The sequence below is a fragment of the Rhincodon typus genome, chromosome 25, assembly GCF_021869965.1.
Source record: "Rhincodon typus isolate 14 chromosome 25, sRhiTyp1.1, whole genome shotgun sequence".
NCBI classification, from domain to species: Eukaryota; Metazoa; Chordata; class Chondrichthyes; order Orectolobiformes; family Rhincodontidae; genus Rhincodon; species Rhincodon typus.
Window position 1 is genome coordinate 19,189,099 of NC_063356.1, and position 20,378 is coordinate 19,209,476.

The window sequence follows — 20,378 nt, forward strand, 5'->3', positions numbered from 1 at the left end:
ATGGTTGTATGGTCATCTTCTATAAAAAGCAGAGTCATTATGGTAAAGTATTGACTGAGTATTTGCGGGTGAGCAAATAGTTGACTTTCAAATTGCTACACTATTTGGATAAATGGCATGCAGCCAGATCTTGCCGGAGGGTAGATGAAAAGGAAGGGTTTAAGAGGGATAATTAGATTTTTGTGCAAGTTCAGAATTTAAAAATTATTGGCTACAAAATCACAAGATGATCAAGCTGATGCACAGAAAGAGCAATGGGGCTTTTGAGATCAAATATCAATCAAAAATCAACAAGGTTTACGAAAAGAGATAACAGCAAGTTTTGTAAAAGGAGAATTTGGGTGAGCGAATTCAATATCAAATCACACAGAACAATTTAGGTCAAGAGAGCAGAAAAAGACAAAAGAAACAAATGCCAATATAAAATGGTATATTTTTAAAATTTGCTGAAAAGCCGTAACATGAAAGAGTTCATACTTGAAAGTGTTCCACTTTCTGTCCAGAGATTGAATAATCATTAGCATACATCACATTAAAAAGACATGTATTAATAATAAGACAATTTATAATTTGCAAATGCATTAATTTCATGAAAATCAAGGAGAGGTGGAATGTGCCTTTCACAGAAAACCCTTATTTCAGCAAAATCTGGGCCACTGTTCTACAGGTTTCCAGCAGGTTACTGTCTAGAGATAATATCCCATAGAGCTTACTTCGAATAGTAAAGTCAACTAAACCATGTCCACTTTTGAAAATACCCAGAATTACCAACTGTTTACTTAATGTAAACTGCAACAACATTTAGGACTACGTGAAGAAAATTCTAGAGGAAATACAGTACCATAAAAATACTTAGTTAATTTCTATTAGTACTTAGACCAGTCCTACATTGTGCCATAGGCCAACAGAGAATTATACAAGAATCCCATCATCTGTATTATGCAGATTCTTCACACAGTATTTATAAGTGTTGGGAGTTGCACAGCTTGTGAAAGGCCACTGCATTCAATCTAGTAACAATCAGAACCTTAATCAAAGCAAAATGTTATCTCTCTCGAGATGCTGGCAAATCAGGATACTTATGACTATAAAGAAATAGAGGAACAGGAGTTGGCCATTTGCCACACACTCCCACTCCAACCAAAAAGCACCACCATTCAATTCGATCATGGCTGATCTGACACTCATCCACTTTCTGTCCTTGCCCATAACTTTTATCTCACCCACTGATCAAGAATCTATCTGAACATTAAATATATGCAAGGACTCTGCCCCCACAGTGCTGAGGCAAGATGTCCCAAGGACACGCAATCCTCAGAAGTAATTCCTCATCTCAGCTTTAAATTGGGACCCCTTTAATCTGAGATTATGCTCTCTGGTCATAGATTTCCCCATGTGGGGAAACACCCCATCAGCATTTACTCTCTCAAGTCCCTTAAGAATCCTACATATTTCAATAAGGTTCAATAATGCCAACCAGGTATCCCAAATTAATCTAGTCCCATTTCAGCATTTGGCCTACATCCCTCTAAACCCTTCCTATTCACCTACCATCCAGATGCCTTTTAAATGTTGTAATTGTACCAGCCTCCACCACTTCCTCTAGCAGCTCATTCCATATACACACCACCCTCGGTGTGAAAAATTTACCTCTTGCGTCCCTTTTAAATCTTTCCCATCTCACCTTAGACCTATGCCCTCTAGTTTTGGACTCCCCAACTCTGGGGAAAAGACCTTGGCTATTCATCCTATCCATGCCCCTCGTGATTTTATAAACCTCTATAAGGTCACCCCTCAGTCTCTGGTGCTCCAGGGAAAACAGCCCCAGCCTATTCAGCCTCTCCGCAAAACTCCAACTCTCCAGCCAGTCTACCATGCAGAACCATGTCAAACACCTTGAAGTCCACATAGACAACATCCACCACTGTCATTATCTTCTTTTTCAAGTTAGTGAGACATGACTTCCCACACACAAAGCCATGTTGACTATTCCTAATGAGTTCTTGCCTTTCCAAATACATGTAGATCCTGTATCTCAGAATCCCCAACAACTTACCCAATGGTGTCAGGCTCACCAGTCTATAGTTCCCTCGCTTTTCCGTACAGCCTCTCTTAAATATAATGGCTCATTAACCACCCTCCAGTCTTCCAGCACCCTGCCTATGGCTATCGATGATACAATTATCTCAGAAATCATTTCCCTAGCTTCCCACAAAGTTCTGGGATACACCTGATCAGGTCTGGGGATTTAACCACCTTTATGCATTTTAAGACATCCAGCACCACCTCTAATACAGACACTCTAACATATCACTATTTATTTCTCCAAGTTCTCTCGCTTCCATATCCTTCTCCACACTAAACACTGACACAAAATACTCATTCAGTATTTCACCCATCTCCTAGTTACCTTTTTGCCTTGAATCTCTTTGGATTATCCTTAACCCGGTTTGCCAAAGACATCTCATGTTCACTTTCTCCTCTCCCGATTTCGGAGTATACTCCTATTGCCCTTGTACTCCGAGGGATTGACTCGACCCCAGCTGTGTGTATCTGCCATATGCCTCCTCCTTTATCTTGGCCAGAGTCTCAAGTTCTCTAGTCATCCAGTATTCCCTACATCTATCAGCCTTGCCATTCACACTAATAGGAACATACTGCCTCTGGACTCTCATTATTTCATTTCTGAAGGCCGCCCCACTTTCCAACCATCCCTTTACCTGTGAATAGCCTCTCTCAAATCAGCTTTTCTTGCCTAACACCATCAAATTTGGCCTAACTTCAATTTAGAACTTGAACTTGAACTTTTAGATCACATCTATCCTTTTACATAACTATTTTAAAACTAGTAGAATTATGATGATTGGCCCCAAAGTGCTCGCCTACTAACACCTCAGTATCTTGTCATTCCTTATTTCTCAAGAGAAGGTCAAGTTTGGCTCCTTCCGTGGTAATTTCATCCACATATTGAATAAGAACATTTTCTTGTGCAACTTAAATTCCTCACTACCCAAGCCCTTATTGCTATGGCAGTCCCAGTCTATGTTTGGAAAGTTAAAATCCCCTATCATTACAACCCAAATTTACTTACAAATATCAGAGATCGCTTTAGAAATTTGCTTCTCAATTTCCTGCTGACTGCTAGCGGTCCTATAGTACAATCCCAATAAGGTGATCATCCCTTTCTTATTTCTCAGTCCTATCCAAATAACTTAACTGGACATACTCTCAGGAAAATTCCCCGGAGTACAGCCATAATATTATCCCTGACCAAAAAATGCCACCCCGCCCTCCTCTCTATCCTTCCTATAGCATATCTATACCCTGGAATTCCAATGAGTAGAGTCTCAACCTATTTAATCTTTGCTCCTAAGACAAACTCTCCAAATGAGAATATCATGTTAGTGAACCTTCTCTGAACTGCCTTCAATTGAAATACTATTTCGTGTTAAATAACGGGGCCAAAATTACTCATCGTACTCCAGATGTAGTCTCACCAGCACCTTGTGAAGTCTCAGTTAGGCTTCCCTATTCTTACAATCCAAACTCCTTGAAATAAGGGCTAACATTAACCTTCTTGATTATCTGCTGAACTTGTGAGCTAGTTTCATGCATGAGTACCAACAAGTCCCTTTGTGTTGCAGCATCCTGCAGTTTTTCTCCATTTAAATAATACTGTTCTTTTGTTCTCCCTTCCAAAATGAACAACTTCTCATTTCTCCACATTTTGCCAACTTACTTCACGTATCAGTATGTCTAAACTGTTTGTATCCCTCTCACAACCTGCCTTTCCACCTATTTTTCTGTTATCTGCAAATCTGACTACAGTATATTTACATTTTTCCTGCAAGTCATTATATTTATTGTAAACAGTTCCCTGTGATCTCTGTGCAATCCCACTGGTCACAGGTCACCAACCTGAAAAAGAACCTCTTATCCCCAGTCACTGTTTCCTGCCCATTAGCCAACTCTCTCTCTGTGCCAATATATTAACTTCAGTACTGTGGGCTCATATCTTATGACTTAACCTTTTATGAGGCACCTTGTCGAAAGCTATCTGGAAGTTCAAATATAACATCTACTGGTTCCCCTCTTTCTGCTCTGGTTGAAACTTCCTCAAAATTGTAATGTGCTCAAAAGTATAATGGTATGGAAAAAATAACAGTGTATGTCAGAAGTCTAATATAGCACTTACATGTTGCTAAGAATACTGAAACATTTCAGACACTACCATAAATATTTTAAACATCAACTCTTTGGGTGGTCATTGTCAAGTAGTGTGTATTAACACATGATGGATAATTCAAGTCTTAATCAGAAGGCACAAGAAATTAGCACAAAATGAATTTCACCTGAGACATCACCCACCTACATTACTACCACAATAATACCAAAGGAAATCAATGCTGATGAATACCTACTTTCTGAACTTGGTGTCAGCATCAACTGCACAATGATTAGACACATAATAGAACAGCTCTGCTTGGTTTCACAAAAAAAAGCACTCCAAATCCAAACCTATTCTAATTGACATCAGTGCGATGTTTTCTTTTACTACACTAAAGTCTGACAATTGTGTCACAAAACACCAATCAATTAAAGAATGGGATTGAACATAGTGTTATTTCACTTAAGGCTTTCATAGACTCCCTCATGAAGTATTCTTTCACATTATCTGCCCTTCATATTTTATGAAGGGCCAAATATCAACAGATGGTTAGCTAAACTGCTACTTCACCCATAAACAACCAAAACATGCTTGAAGAGCAGAATCTCAATTGCGTGTGCTTTGGAGGCTGTGTGCACACAACCTTTAGGCGATATTAATTATGATTCAAAATTCTAGATGTTTCTGTCAAGAGGAGGTGGTTAGTAAGTGCCAAAGAAATTACAGAAGTATTTCATAGAGGTCGAGATGAGCAAAGAGGGAGACAATAAAAAACAAAAACAGAAAAGGGTTCAACTTTAGTAACTTGTTTACTGGCAAATAAGAACATAATATAAGAACATAAGAACTAGGAGCAGGAGTAGGCCGTCTGGCCCTTCGAGCCTGCTCCACCATTCAATAAGATCATGGCTGATCCTTTCATGGACTCAGATCCACTTACCCACGTTCTCACCGTATTCCTTAATTCCTTTATTGTTCAAAAAAATCTACATTTTTTAAAAAAACATTTACTGAAGTAGCGTCAACTACTTCACTGGGCAAGGAATTCCATAGATTAACAACCCCTCTGGGTGAAGAAATTCCTTCTCAAGTCAGTCCTAAATCTGCTCCCTCTAATCTTGAGGCTATGCCCTCTTGTCCTAGTTTCACCCAGACTATTTAAACAATTAATGCAGCACATCCTCAAACAAAAATCAATTCAGTTCAGTAAACAATAAAAATGACACATTTGCACAGACCAACATTAAGCCATGGCGATTAAAAACAGATCAGCAAATATCAGTAATTTTGACTAGAATGTTCGGTTTTGCTCTTGCACCCAAGTTCACACTGATTTATGTGGATGTTTGAATTGCCTCAATATTCGTTATGGAAAGTGGCAATGTCTGAAACCAAATCATACAAAGGGGATTAATTTATAGCATTGCAAAATGCTGGTTCAAAGTACTTGAAAACTTTGTGTCCACCTATCATTAAAAGGTATAGAAAAATATTCCAACTTAAATGTAAAGGAGTCAACTATTCCACTGTGTTCACTAGACTGGTTACTGAGTAACCAATCCATTAACATTAATGATGGCTCATTTGTTTGTGGATTGAGTTTGTATAGACTTAGCTGCTTTTTTTTTCGGTGCTAGCTGCATGTGGGTTGGGTGGCATGCTTTAATTAGACTCAAAAAGGTAGTAAAGAGAAGAAACACAAAACAAATCAAGATACAGAGAAGTGATACGCAAAACCATCCACAAATGGCAAAGTTATTAAAAACCCAGGAAAAGCTGCCCCCATAAAATGAAAAGTAACCGGTGCAGAGCTGCTCAGCATGTGCTTGCTGCTGTGAGCCCAGCAGCAATAAATGTGAGAGAAAAGCAACCTGTGAATGGGGCAGCAGTTAAGAAAGTATGTGATAATACAGTGCTAGCCAGTGGCTGAAAGATAGTTCTAGGTGTACAGAGAGGTTGTAAGGGAGAGAAAGAATAGTTTTAAACTTGTCAACAAATGGGTTGACTGGGGTTGGAGAGGTAATAAGGTAGTGAAATTCTTGCAAAGCAAATGTGAAGTGTCTAGTTTAAGACAGGACATGTTCAGGAGCCGTTGTACTTGCCAAAATTATGTCGTGGATCCTACGTAATGAGTAATGTAAACTTTAAATCTGAGTCGGTGAGTTGAGATGCAGCAAAACAAAAGGTAACAACTGTCTGGTTAAAGTCTTCCAGATTTCTTAATATGCATTGAAACATATTAGCTGTGCCCTCTCCAGTTCTGTGGATGGTGTTTCAGGTGGCTAAGGTGACAGCGTGCATTAGTTATTTTGAAAAAAGTTTTGTCGCCAACTTCTCTGGTTCTAAAAATCCCCTATTTACTACACATTAATTTTCTGAAAATAATTAAATTAAGTTAGTCATGCAGGACCTACCTTTGATAACTCAATACTGAATTTCTGATTAGTAAAAATTTTGGAAAGGCATGGGCTAATTTCCATGCATTTTACGTAGATTTTTCTAGAAATTAGGACTAGGTGACTAAAATTAGTGCTTCCTTTGTGCGTTGTGGATTTACATTTAATGGACAGTTGTATAGTATTGACTTTATTGATGAAATCTTTTAACTCTGCTCCTGAGAGTGTTTAACTACCCCACTTCAACACTAACACAGAAGAGATATCTGACTGGTCATCTAACTAAATTAGCTTTTTCTTCTTTATTCTTTCATAGGATCAGAGTATTGCTGTTAAGGTCAGCATATGCTACCCATCCAAATCGCACTTGAACAGACAGGCTTATTAAACCATTTCAGAGGGTAGATAAGATTCAAGAAGCATACTGCTGTGGGCCTGAAGTCACATGTAGGCCTGACTGGGGAAGGATGGCAGATTTCCTTCCATAAAAGGGCATTTATCTGAATAAGTTAGAGATTGAAAATATAGTCTCTGTAAACCAAATATCGGCCCATTAGAAAATATCAAGAAGCCCTCAAACCGAAAAAGAATATGGTTTAGTCTTCTACTCAACAATGAATGCTATTCAGTTCTTTCACGTACACTACTGGACACTCATAAATTAAGAGAATTTTCAGCACAGGAGGCTCCCAGAATCTTGTACAAATTCATCATTAGTGTTTTGTAAGTGGATTGCTGTCACGGTAAATATTTATAAGAACCCAGATCTCTGTATTTCCAACTTTACAGGTATTTGCAAATGCATACCAAAATATCTTTAAGCTCTTATCGTTCCAAATAGAATTCTTTTCACTATTACTTTTTTCAAATTTGCTATTTTATATTTCTTTCTAGATGTTCATTTTGAGAGCTATATTTCTGGATTTTTCAGCAGTTTCACATTTTAGTTAAATCTTGAATTGTCACCAAGCTTCCTCAGAGTGCCAACATGCAAATCATTTTGTACCAACTGGCCCAAAATAGATCTCAGAAGGCACCACCCATATAAAGACAATCCAAAACATCATTTTTGGTACATTCCTTCTAATATTAATGTCTTAGCTTTCAATATGCAGCAACTTAGCAAACACCTTACGAAACTTCACAAATATCCATCACATTTTCTTTTTGTCTGCACACTAATGTTCTGATAAAAGTTCAATTCAATGAGCCAAGCAGGGCCTACCTTTCATAACTCGAATGCTGAATATCTCAGATTAGCCCATACCTTTCCAACATTTGACTAATTTCCATTTATTTTATGGGCTCTACAAACATACCAACAAATAAAAACGCACATTTCATTTCCTGGTTTATCTTTGACATTCTGATATTAGGTGGAAAATAGGATTAGGCTCAACAGTTTTAACAACTGAAGTTGAACTGCTCAAGTATTCACTGCTGAAGCTCACCCATGAATATGGGACATAAACGAGAACAAGAAAAGATGAGCAGCATATTGTACAGTACAGGACCAAACATTGCTAAAATAATCTTATGTACTATATCATATGTACATGACCCCGCAGTCTTGTCACTATACAGGCACTTCAATTACTTGGTATCGGTACATTACTTCTGACTCATGTCCCAAATCAGCATAGATAGGAAGCTAGTGTGAAGAAGATGGCTTTTTCCTGAAACTACTGTTTCATAAATGACAAACAAAATCACTACATATTCAAACTTTATTTGTCAAACCAGGCAAAAAGGCAGAAATAGGTCATATGGAATGAACAAAGAAAAACCATTGGCATGTGTCACCACAAATCTCTTAAATAACTCGTACGTTTAAGAGTAACAGAACCTGTAGCAGACAAGTTCCTGGTGCTCTGCAAACATTAAAGGCATGACAAAATACAAATAAGGGACATTTTTAGCAGTTATACATGTTTGTTGGAGGCATTTTAAAAACTCTCAAAATCATCCCCTTGTGCAGAAGCATGCTCCAGGGTGTTTGCCACAATACACAGTCAATGAGATATCAGACTTGAAATATTTATGGGTGTTGTCAAAAGGACATTCAGAGGATCAAGAGGTCAATATTAACTAAATTAACTCAAGTTAAAAGCTGCATTGAAGGGATAATTGAACAGGCTGCATATCCCCATGTCCACTTAAAATGAGATGGTGACAAAAACCACAGTTATCTGTGCATAACTTCAAAGGAAGTCAGCAAAGGGTTGAGTTTTAGTGAAGTTACATTTTTTGAAAAAAAATGAATCGAGTAGATTTGGCTAGAATGTGAAACCTTGCTAGGAATTTCAGAACAACGTCATCTCAATTCGAAACACTGGGTAAATAAGAGTATACACTTAGGAACCCCAAACAATCAGTAAATCTGTAGAACTTCTATCCATTGTGTGCTTATATAGGGATGGATCCATCCCTTCCACTTGTACAAGTATGGTGTACAGGAGGGTGCCAGTTTTGTCTCTCCCCTTTATAAATGCAACTGTTTTACTAAACGGTCTGGTTCGATAATAATGGCCATTGGTACTTTGCAGTTACCATCTTTCATGCGTCATTCTAGCAAACAAACAGCATATTATCAGAAGAAAAAGCAGATATGCTGTTGTGATCACATGGGAACTAAATGCTCACTTGTACTTCCTGCAAATATTGCAAATCAAAAGGTCTGTGGGATGACATATGAATAGAGAACAAACCTGACATTTCAACAGCTGAGATCTCAAACACCACAGAACACAAAATACATCAGAAAACATTCTTATTTTTCATGCATATTTAAAATTAGAAGACCAGAATAGGTGTAGTATAATTAAAAACCTTTGGTTCCAACTGCTTGCCATGTGGTCTTTTGTGAAGCGTGTGTTTTTTATAATGTCCCCTTTACTTCAATTAAGGTATTCAGACCTTTTCTTTCCAACAGAAGTATTTTTGGGATTCATAATCATTTTAATTATCAAAAGCTAGCACTCACCTGTTACTGGTCTTGATGGGCGCCTACAACGGTTCTTATGTAGTTTAGCTGGGTTTGTTTTGAAAGGGTTTTCATCTCCCCCACCTGAAGCCATGGTACAACCCAACTGGCCCAAATGACTACAGTCAATCTACAGGAACAAAAGTTGTAAAGTCAACACTTAACATAAGCAAGAGTTAATCTCCCACCAAACCCTCACCCCACAGTCGGAGGAACGGGGCTCACAAGCAAAAGTACAAAGTCAAAATAATCTTCACATGGGATATTACAGAGGTAATGTTTACAAACACAAAGGCGGTATCAGGGAGGATAGGTTATTTCAAACCAACAAGAGTATTTCAGAAAGACATTTTTTAAAAAAAAAAGAGTCTAGCTATTTACAACTCAAAATACCCCACAAGCTACATTAACTGTTCTCTACTGCTTTCAGGTATACACTGAACTCGCAACAGGCAAAGATTTGAATAAGCATTGTACCTGCATCTTTGCAGACATGATATCCCATGACATTTCAAACATGAGATGCTAACAAAGGCTTTAAAAAAACATTGTTAATTTAATATGGTAAACCTATTTAACAGCAGTACATTATCTCTTCAGTCTCAACAGTAAACTTTTTTTCATCCATTTGAATCTTACACAAAAGATATAATGAATCTACTGAGGATTCTTGTGGTGCAATGGTAGTGTCCCCTACCGCCGACCCAGAAAGCCCAGATAAAGTTTCATCTGCTCTAGAGGTGTATCCTAACATAAACAGAAGCTGTTGGAAAAGATCAGCAGGTCTGGCAGCATCTGAAGAAAAAAATCAGATTTAACGTTTCGGGTCCGGTGACCCTTCCTCAGAACAGATGGTAGCTGGGAAAAAGTCAGTTATATGCAGAAAATAGGAAGGGGGTGGGGTAGACAGTAAACGATAGAATAGAGCCTAAAAAGAAAGAACAGTTGGACCGACAGAGGAGTCGATAACAATGCAGCTGGGAGGGTGAATAGTTGTTAATGGGGACTGTTGATTACTAACAACAGGTAGTGTGTATTGGCAGACTACGTGATAACAAGGCCTGGTGTGTGGGGTAGGAGGCTAGGACATGGGAGAGTTTAGGCCCTAAAATTATTGAACTCGATATTGAGTCCGGAGGGCTGCAGGGTCCCCAAGCAGAAAACGAGACGTTATTCTTCCAGCTTGCATTGAACTTTACTGGAACACTGCAGCAAGCCCGAGACAGATGTTGGCCAGGGAACGGAGAGACGTGTTGAAGTGGGAGGCAACAGATAGGTCAGGGTCTTTTTTGCGAGCAGAACATAGATGTTCTGCGAAGCGGTCACTCAGTCTACCCTTCATTTCCCTAATGCAGAGGAGGCCACATTGTGAGCGGCAAATGCAGTGGACTAGATTCTGGGAAGTGCAGGTAAAGTGCTGCTTCACCTGGAAGGTATGTTTGGGCCCTTGGATACTGGGGAGGGAGGAGGTAAATGGGCAGGTGTTGCACCTTCGCCGGTTACAGGGGAAGATGTCGTGGGGCTGCGGAGGTAGTGGTGGGGTAAAGGAAGAGCGGACCAGGGTGTCTTGGAGGGAATGATTCCTGCAGAAGGTGGATAAGGGAGGGGAGTGTCTGGTGGTGGCGGAAACGGCGTCTGATGATCTTCTGGACATGGATGCTGGTGGGATGGTAGGTAAGATCAAGGGGAATCCTATCGCTGTTGCAGGAGGGAAGAGAAGGGGTGAGGGTGGAAGTGTGGGAGATGGGTCAGACCCGGTTGAGGGCCCTGTCGACAATGGTTCGAGGGAATCATCGGTTGAGGAAGGTGGACACTTCAGAGGCTCCCTTGTCGAAGGTGGCCTCATCTGAACATATATGACGGAGACAGAGGAACTGAGAGAAATGGAATGGAGTCTTTACAGGAAACAGGGTGTGAGGATGTATAGTCCAAGTAAGCTGTGGGAGTCAGTGGGTTTGTAGTGGATATTAGTGGCCAGTCTATCCCCAGGAACGGAAACAAAAATGTTGAGGAAGGGAAAGGAGGAGTCAGAAATAGACCGGGTGAAAGTGAGGGCAGGGTGGAAACTGGAAGGAAAATTGATGAACTTTTCCAATTCTGGACGAGAGAGGGGGAAGGAGCACAGGTGATATCGATATAAATCGGAGAAAGAGTTGTGGTTGGGGGCCGGAATAGAACTGGAACAAGGAATGGACCTGAAATGTTAACACTGGATTTTTTTCTTCACAAGTGCTGCCAGACCCACTGAGCTTTTCCAGCAACTTCTGTTTTTGTTCCTGATTTACAGCATCCGCAATTCTTTCGGTGTGTTAACTTGAATCAATAAAATGACTCTATTGTCCACAATTATTCTACATCACTGGGCTCTTGATAGATCTTGAAAGACATGCCCTTACTGATGTGTATCACTCAACCTTAGAAAAACATGCTAAGCATAACAGAAAAGGTTATGGTGAAGATTGGTTGTTCTAATTGTCCAAACTTGTCACAATGAAGATCATAGTAGTATAATGACGCAAAAAAGTCACTATAATAATGTTAACGTATGTAATGAATCACAGCAACAGCCAAATTTAGATGTAAATGTACAGCCAGATTCTTTTCTGGTTTAGTTGGCATCAGCATCTTGAAGTTGCATTGCAGTTCATAAAACTGCAACATCATTCATCTCGATCAGCAAATTGCCCCAAGTTACACATCACTGACTGCCATTAGTCAAAAACTTTGAACTCTTTCCCTAATAACCACTGTAGGTGAACTTTTTTTAAAAATTCTTTCATAGAATGTAGGTGTCACTGGCTGGGCCAACATTTACTGCCCATTCTTAATTGCCATTTAAACTGAATGGGTTGCAAGGACCTTTTCATACAGCAGGTAAGAGGCAACCACATTGCTGTGGGTCTGGAGTCACATGTCATCCAAACCAGGTAAGGACAACAGATTTCCTTCCCTAAAGGACAACAGTAAACCAAATGGGTTTTTACAATAATCAACTATGGTTACAAGATTGACGTAAGGCTAGTTTTCGAAGCCAGAATTTCACTGATTCAAATTTCACCATCTAACATGGTGGGATTTGAACCTATACTCCAGAGCATTAGCCTGGGTCTCCAGAACACCACTGATTGCAACTATTGGTTCAAAGTATTTCACAACTACTTACTGGAGATAAATTACACAGATGTTGGTAGAAATGGAGTTGGTGAAGTAATGGTAACGTCATTGACTAGTATTCCAGAAAACTGGGTTAATGTTCTGGAGACATGGGTCAAATCCCACCATGGCTGACGGTGATATTTGAATGAATGAAAATCTGAAATAAAACACCTAGCCTAATGGCAACCACGTAATCAATGTTACATCAGGCTTACCAATGTCATTTATAGACAGAAAACTCTCGTCCTTACCTAGTCTAGCCTGCGTGATTCCAGAACCATAGCAACGTGGTTGACTCTTAATAGCTCTTCCAGGCATGTATGGATTGGCAATAAATGCTGGCCTTGCCAGCAATACCCACATCCCGTGAATAAATTTTAAAAATCCCATGGATGATATAGAATTTTTTAAAAATGCCATCTGAATAGAAGACCAGAGTTCAAATCAACGATTGCCATTTAAAAAAGAGGTACTGCATCAGTTTGTAACTCAATATTAAAACAGACCGCTCTCACCTTGCAAGCCAGTGAGGAAGCTATTACGAGGAAAACCAGCAAAATCACTACCTTTTAAGATTAAAGTTTTGAAGTAACACTTTGACAAATCATTAACTTCTGCGTTAATAGGGGAAAACATGATAAAAAGAAATCTTCCATGCAGCATGCCTCACACGAGAAACCAAAAAAAAAATCCTCACATTTCAATGGTGCGCCTGCCTGGACGTAGCTGCAAAACTGGACAAGTACGTTAGGACAAGTACTTTCTCATGCAGAGAGAATGCATGTTTATGTTAGAACGAAATGGTTCCATACTTCTGCATAAAATGTATGGTGCTATTTCAGGAATGATAAAGGTAGAACACGACTTGGTTGTTCTTCCACCTAAGAATCTCCAACTTCAGTCATATTAAAAAGGTAGACTAAACACGGATGAAGCTGCTATCCAGGATGCCATTCATTTCCCCTGTTTACACGCATCTAGGTATCTGGATTCAGAACTATTGAAAGTTTATCCTGGAAGAAAGTCACCTGCCAAGCACATAGTGGTGAATAATTAACTGCCCAAATCAAAAATGTAAAAAGCATGACGGCATAAGACCCCCAGTTTTTCAGCTCAAAATCAAAGCACATTTTTGGACTGCAAGGTAATCAGTTGGGAAAGGACAGTTGAGATGCAACGCCTCATCTATTCTGCATAACTGGTAGAGTCAGCTCAAGAACTGTATGTGTTTCCCATTTCTATTTCTATGCCCGAGCACATTTTTCACATTTTCTTTAAATAAGGCAACTTTGCAAGTCAAGACTTTAATTATGCCCTTAAACTAAAAGTTGTCAATTCTGCTTACATTTTCAATTTCCTCCACTTCCACCCAAAGGTCACAACAATAACTAATGGAACGCTACTTCATTATTGTAACATATGTAGTATTTACAAATTATACTGTCCTGGTTTTCCATCTAATTTAGTGATCACCTTGGGCAAATCCAACAGCCAGGTGACCCCACTCTAACAGGACATTACAAAAAGCCTTCAAATAAATGCTGAAATTCAACACAAGAAATAGGAGTAGACTGTATGGCCAGTTGAGCCTGCTCTGACAATACAAATATATGAACAAGGAAAATTATGTCACTCAGTCCTTCGAGCCTGCTCCAGCATTATAAAATCATGGCTGATCTGATTTTAACCTCAACTCAGCATTCCTTTGGATCCCCAATAATCTTTTACTCCCTTAGTAATCAATACCTATCCCTTAAAAAATACTTGAAGATTCTGCATGCATTGCCTTTTGAAGGTGGGAACTCTAAAGAAGCACAACACTGAAAAAATATTTCCTCATCAGTTTCAAATGGGTGATCCCTTATTTTAAAACCATGGTCCCTAGTTCTTGATTTTCCCACAAAAGGAAACATCCTTTCAACATCCACCTAGTCAACTCCCTTCAGGATCCTAAGTTTCAATTAAATAACTTCCGACTCTTCTAAACTCCAAAGAATACATGCCTGGCCTTTCTAACCTTTCCTTATAAAGCAATCCACTCATTCCAGGGATCAGCCTCGTCAACCTTCTCTGAACTGCTTCCAATGCATTAACATCATTCCCCAAGTAGAGTGACCAGTACTGTACCACAGTACTCCAGATGCAATCTCACCAATATTCTGTATAACGGAAGCATAATCATTCAATTTTCCTTGCAATGGAAAACATTATTAGCTTTCCCAATTACCTACTGTTCCTGCATACTAACCTTCTGTGATTGATGCATGAGGACGCCTAGACCTCTCTGCATTTCAGATGTCTACAACCTCTCACCATTACGATAATATGCTTCTTTATTACTGTCACAAATGGACAATTTCACACCTTCCCATATTGTACTCCACTTGCCAGATCTTTGCCCTATCACTTTATCTATATTCCTTTGTAGGTAGGCTCCTTAGACCCTCTTCACAACACACTTTCCTGCCCATTTTTGTGTCATCAACAAATTACCATACCTTTGATTCCTTCATTCAAATCCTTTATATAAACCGTAATAAGTTGAAGCCCCAGTACCAACCCATGTGGCACACGATATTCTGCAAGCGTGAAGAAACCCACATTTATTCCTACTTTCTGCTAGTGAGCCAATTTTCTGTCAACACCAATGTGTTACCTCCTTACACACGAGCTTTTAATACACAAAGAATCAAGGATGATCTTGGGCTTCAACTCCACTTTTCAAACCACTTCATAGCCCTCAAAAATTTGTCTGCTGCAAGCTTAAATATATTCAACAATTCAACATCCAGAACTCTATCAAATCAAAATCAATGAATTGGTATCTATTACTCAACATCTTAATCTATTTGCCACAAGATTGGTGTATTTTTAAAAGGCTCATAAATGAAACCAGCTCCATTGCTTCTTTAAACAGTTCGATGTGCAAAACTTAAAAAATATTCACTTCTTCCAACTCAGTGTTTAGAACAGTCAGCCATATGAACAATATACTTGGAACCACTGGAATGAAACTGTACATTGCATTTTGAGTATGTTTTGCATTTTTTAAACCAGAGGAACATGGACTGAAAAGTATTCTTATATTAATTCTTAACTACCTTTTACAAATTCAAACATCTTTAGGATACAATTCTTATTAAAAGATATTTGGGCATTTGTAAGTTAATAAAAAGATGACAGAGTACGTTAAAAACTGTAGAGATTAAGAAATTTGAAGACAATCACAAAGCACTGATCATCAGGATTAACAAACAAGTTCTCTTATTCAAAGACTACACTGCAGCCATGCATTAAGATGATTATTACAATAACAATGCATAGACAGCCAGCATCCAGCTCCTACTCCCATCTTACATTCACAAATGCAGCAATTTGTCTTTGCTCCCATATTTTGCTTTATTGCCTCAAAATGTAACAGAAGTGTTAAGTTATTTGGAGTTTGAACTATTACTTCCCTGCACTCCTTTCCCATAAATCAAAAACCTTATGCACATCTTTAATAACTGCAGTGAAAACGAAATCTGAACTGTTAACTTGGAATCTTGAGAAGTTGTTATTTGCATACATGTAAGGATCGATATACAATCAGAATCCCTACAGTGCAGAAAGAGGCCGCTCGGCCCACTGAGGATAGTGGTGTAATGTTGTTTCTCAGACTGGAGGCCTGTGACCAGCGGTTTTCAACAGGAATCAGTACTTGGTCTACATTTGTTTGTCATTTATAAAAACAACTTGGATGAGAATATAGGAGGCATGGTTAGTAAGTTTGCAGATGACACCAAAAGTGGTGTCGTCATGGACAGTGAAGGTGGTTATCTAAGATCAATTGGGTCAGAGGGCTGAGGAGCAGCAGATTGAGTTTATTTTAGATAAATGAGAGATATTGCATTTTAGTAAAACAAGAGCGCGACTTATGCAATTAATGGTAGGGCCCAGGTAGTACTGTAGGACAGAGGGACCTAGAGGTGCAGGCACATAATTCTTTGAAGTTTGTGTCACATAAAGACAAGAGTGGTTATAAAGGCATTTGACACTCTTGCCTTCATTGTTCAGACCTTTGAGTACAAGAGTTGGGACGTCATGTTTGGGTTGTACAGGACATTGGTGAGGCCTCTTTGGGAGTACTGTATAGAGTTCTAGTCACTCTCCTATTAGAGAAAGATGATTAAATCGGAGAGGGTTCAAAAAAGGTTTACCACGTTGTTGCTGGGTTAGGAGGGTTGGAGTTATAGACTGGATAGGCTGGGACTTTTTCCATTGAGCATAGGAGGTTGAGGGCTGACCTTATAGAGGCTTATAAAATCATGAGGGGCATATACAAGGCAAATGACAAGGGTCTTTTCCCTAGGGTAGGAGATTTCAAGACCAGGAGGTTTTTTTTTTTTAATTAAGGTGAAAGGAGAAAATTTTAAAAAAGACATGGCAGGCAACATTTTTCTTTTACAGAGTGATTCGTGTGTGGAATGAACTGCCAGAAGTAGTGGTGGATGCAGGTACAGATACAACACTGAAAAGGCATTTTGATAAATACATGAATGGAAAAGGTTTCGAGAGATATGGGCCAAATGCCAGTAAGTGGGACTAGTTAATTTTGGGAACATGGTTGACATGGACTAGTTGAACCAAAGGGTCTGTTTCCATGCTGTACAACTCAACGTCTATGTCTGCACCAATCCGCCAAAGAGCATCCCACTCAAACCCAGACCCCTACCATATGTCTGAAAACCTGCCTGCACATCCCTTCGCACTGCTGACAATTTAGCATGGCCAATCCACCTAACTTGCACACTTTTGGACTGTGGGAGGAAACCCACACAGACACCAGGAGAACGTGCGAACTCCACACAGCCAGTCACCCAAGGCTGGAATCAAACCCAGATCCTGGTGGTGCAACAGCCTTGTCAATCACTGTGCTGCCTCAAATACTGCACACATGGATCAAGTGTCCTCTAATCGTTAAGACAGAGGCCAAAATCAGTATTACAGTAAGGAGCAAAGTCCCAAACTAAAGCAGTTACAAAAGTAAGAGAGAACATTATTAATCCTTCCAGTGGCCACCTTCAACATATAAACCATTGACTTTCCTTCCACAAAGTCACAGTTCTTCATGTGTGTGGACTTGGCCCTTGTCTTTCAAGCTAAAGAACTCCAGAATAATGGAGAAAACATTCACTGAAGACCTAAATTCACTGGAAGCTGCTTAGGAACATGAAACCTTCAACCAAATACTGCTCAGATTGTTGTTTCAATCTTCCACTTGAACAACTCTACTTCTGTGGCCAACGACTATTCCATGACCCGATTCTAAAATTCTTGACAGTATATTGACCTATCTGCATTACCTCCACAACACTGAATCAAAGTCAAAACAAGGGCTAAGCTCAAACAGAAATTGGCAGGTACCACCTTGAGCAGCAGAGTCATCGTCATGCACTGCTTCAGTGCATCAAGCTGACTCAACCTGGCTGAGGAACTGCCATCCAAATGCAGTTGGTATCCATCTCTGAGAAGACAATTCTTTCTGAAACTTCAAGAGTAAAGTTGAGTGGCTTACTGTGCTAGCAAACACTGAAACTTATGACATCGTCCCTGTAGGCATCTTCCTCAAAAACACAAGATGACAGTGATGCAAAGTCCACCTATTGGTAAAAGGACCTCAAAAAAAAAAAAAATCCGCGTACTTATCAAATATACCATAGGCCCACCAGAGCACACTTGACACCTGGCAAGCCAAAAAAAAATCCCATCTCGTAACGAAGCACATCATGGCTGACTGGAAGGATTACCAACTGCAACAATGATCCAGGTTTAAACCTTCAGATTGTGCAGATTCAATCTTCAGCCACTTAAAGCTGGGCCAAGCAAGGAACAAGTGACCACTTGCACAAATAGAACACCACAAACCGCTCAAGTTGAAACTGTTAACCGACGACTGACTAATTTCAATTTCAATTAATTGAAACAGATTAATTTCAATCAGCACTCATACTGACCCAGCTGAAACAGTATGCTCTGGAAAGTGCAGTGTTTGCCTGGAACTGGAAAACAAGTATTTAATCCTAATCTGTATACAGACCAATTTGTAATAATTTTAAAGACACAAACTGACCCATGGTGCCCTTGGCCAGAGAAATAACTATGGGCACTAGACTATGTCAAAGGAGTTGGAAAAGTCACAGAAGTCTAGGTAGAATAAAAGAATTTTTTAAAAAAAGGACCTTAAATTGTATTTAAAAAAGGAGGGGGGAGGTGGGGGAAGGGCTTAAAGAAGATGGTCAAGACAACTGAAACCCACAATTTGTGACAATGAAGGGTATTGCAGACAGAAGCAAATTTTAAAGGCAGGTTGATGAAGAGGGAAATAAAACTGAAGATAAAAATTGACCACCTAAATAGAATCCATGTTGGGTATTGCAGCGGTAGAGAGGAGCTGTGAATTCAGGGGAGTTTCACCCTTGACAAGTTGAGAATTTACAGAAGAGGATGGTAGCATGATGACAGTGTGGCATTATGCCATGAAGTTCGAACTGCATCTTGAAAAATTACAGAACAGAACTCAATAAATCTTGCAGTTTATGGCCTATTGCTACAAAATAGCTTACAAAGGTTGCTCAGTTGTATTAAAAATCGACTACTTCACTAATATCTTTCAAGGAAATGAATTTACAACACCTCTTCGGTCAGGGTTACACACAAACTAAGTGAGACTATAACATTTGGATTGTCCTGAAGAAAACTGCGTTCAATCTCTCCCTGGATTACAAGTGAACACTCAGACTTAAAATTAATACAAATCAGCTGACAAGTCCAACGGCAAAGCCAAACACAATCCAATTCCTTTAGATACAAAGCTTTATCAACTTTCCTAAATAACTATGTTACTCTTTCATCATAAACCGATTTGCATGATGCGGACACTGGCTATTCAGAGACTGCTGCTCACAATGTCATCTTTAGTTTGACCAGAACAGTTTGTGTCATGCGATAGAGGGAAACGAAGGTTTAATCATTTAACTTTACGAGTAACATTCACCTGAATCCCGATTGTACCTGTCCCAACCTGTTTGCCTCCTTGCTTGCCGGCCAACCAACCGGCCCGTCGCCCAAGAGCTGCCACTCGGTTTCGCCCGCCTCACAGCCGCGTCTTTTGCGTAATTATGTGTAATGGAAAGGCGGAGGGCGAGTTGACAGCAATACCTACGGGCCATAAACAGAGATACGCCGCCAAAACCAGGCCTTCTCGCCTCTAGCGCTCAACTTCCTCGCCGCAACCTAACACTATCAACTGTGCCGATTGGCCAGAGGCCAGGCACGCAACCACTGAACACCAGCGTCTGTGATTGGCCAGTCTCCGAAAGCCAGCCCCCCCGGCCTGCAGTGCAGACCTGATTGGTTCCAGGTAGAACACAGAATTCGGGGGCAGAGTGAGCCAAATGTCTCGGGAAAGATCCTTCGTGCTTCAAGTCAGCAATTAAAAAAAAAGGTCATGATGCAACACAAATCACAATAACAAACCGATGGCCATCGGAAAACAATGTAAAATTACTAAAATCCCAAATCCCACAAGTTCATGTATTTAATGTTCAATCAACACAAATATTACATGAGAGATACAACTATTTGCGTTTACTATATTACCGTATAAATTACACTGGTCACATTCGATACCAAT

At 39.6% G+C, this 20,378-nt stretch overlaps 1 protein-coding gene across 9 annotated transcripts in view; it reads right to left on the bottom strand.

The window, feature by feature from the left end:
* LOC109911651 (bcl-2 homologous antagonist/killer) overlaps positions 1 to 20,378 on the bottom strand; it is a 57,749-nt gene that overhangs the window by 23,633 nt on the left and 13,738 nt on the right. For 4 of the 9 annotated variants that reach the window (XM_048612284.1, XM_020511005.2, XM_048612285.1 and 1 more), the window contains exon 2: positions 9,548 to 9,677. In XM_048612284.1, coding sequence (XP_048468241.1) covers positions 9,548 to 9,677 — 130 coding nt within the window. Of the gene's footprint in view, positions 1 to 9,547; positions 9,678 to 19,739; positions 19,993 to 20,378 lie in introns of those variants that run through there. The other 5 variants (XM_020511006.2, XM_048612288.1, XM_048612287.1 and 2 more) reach the window with 5 other exon arrangements.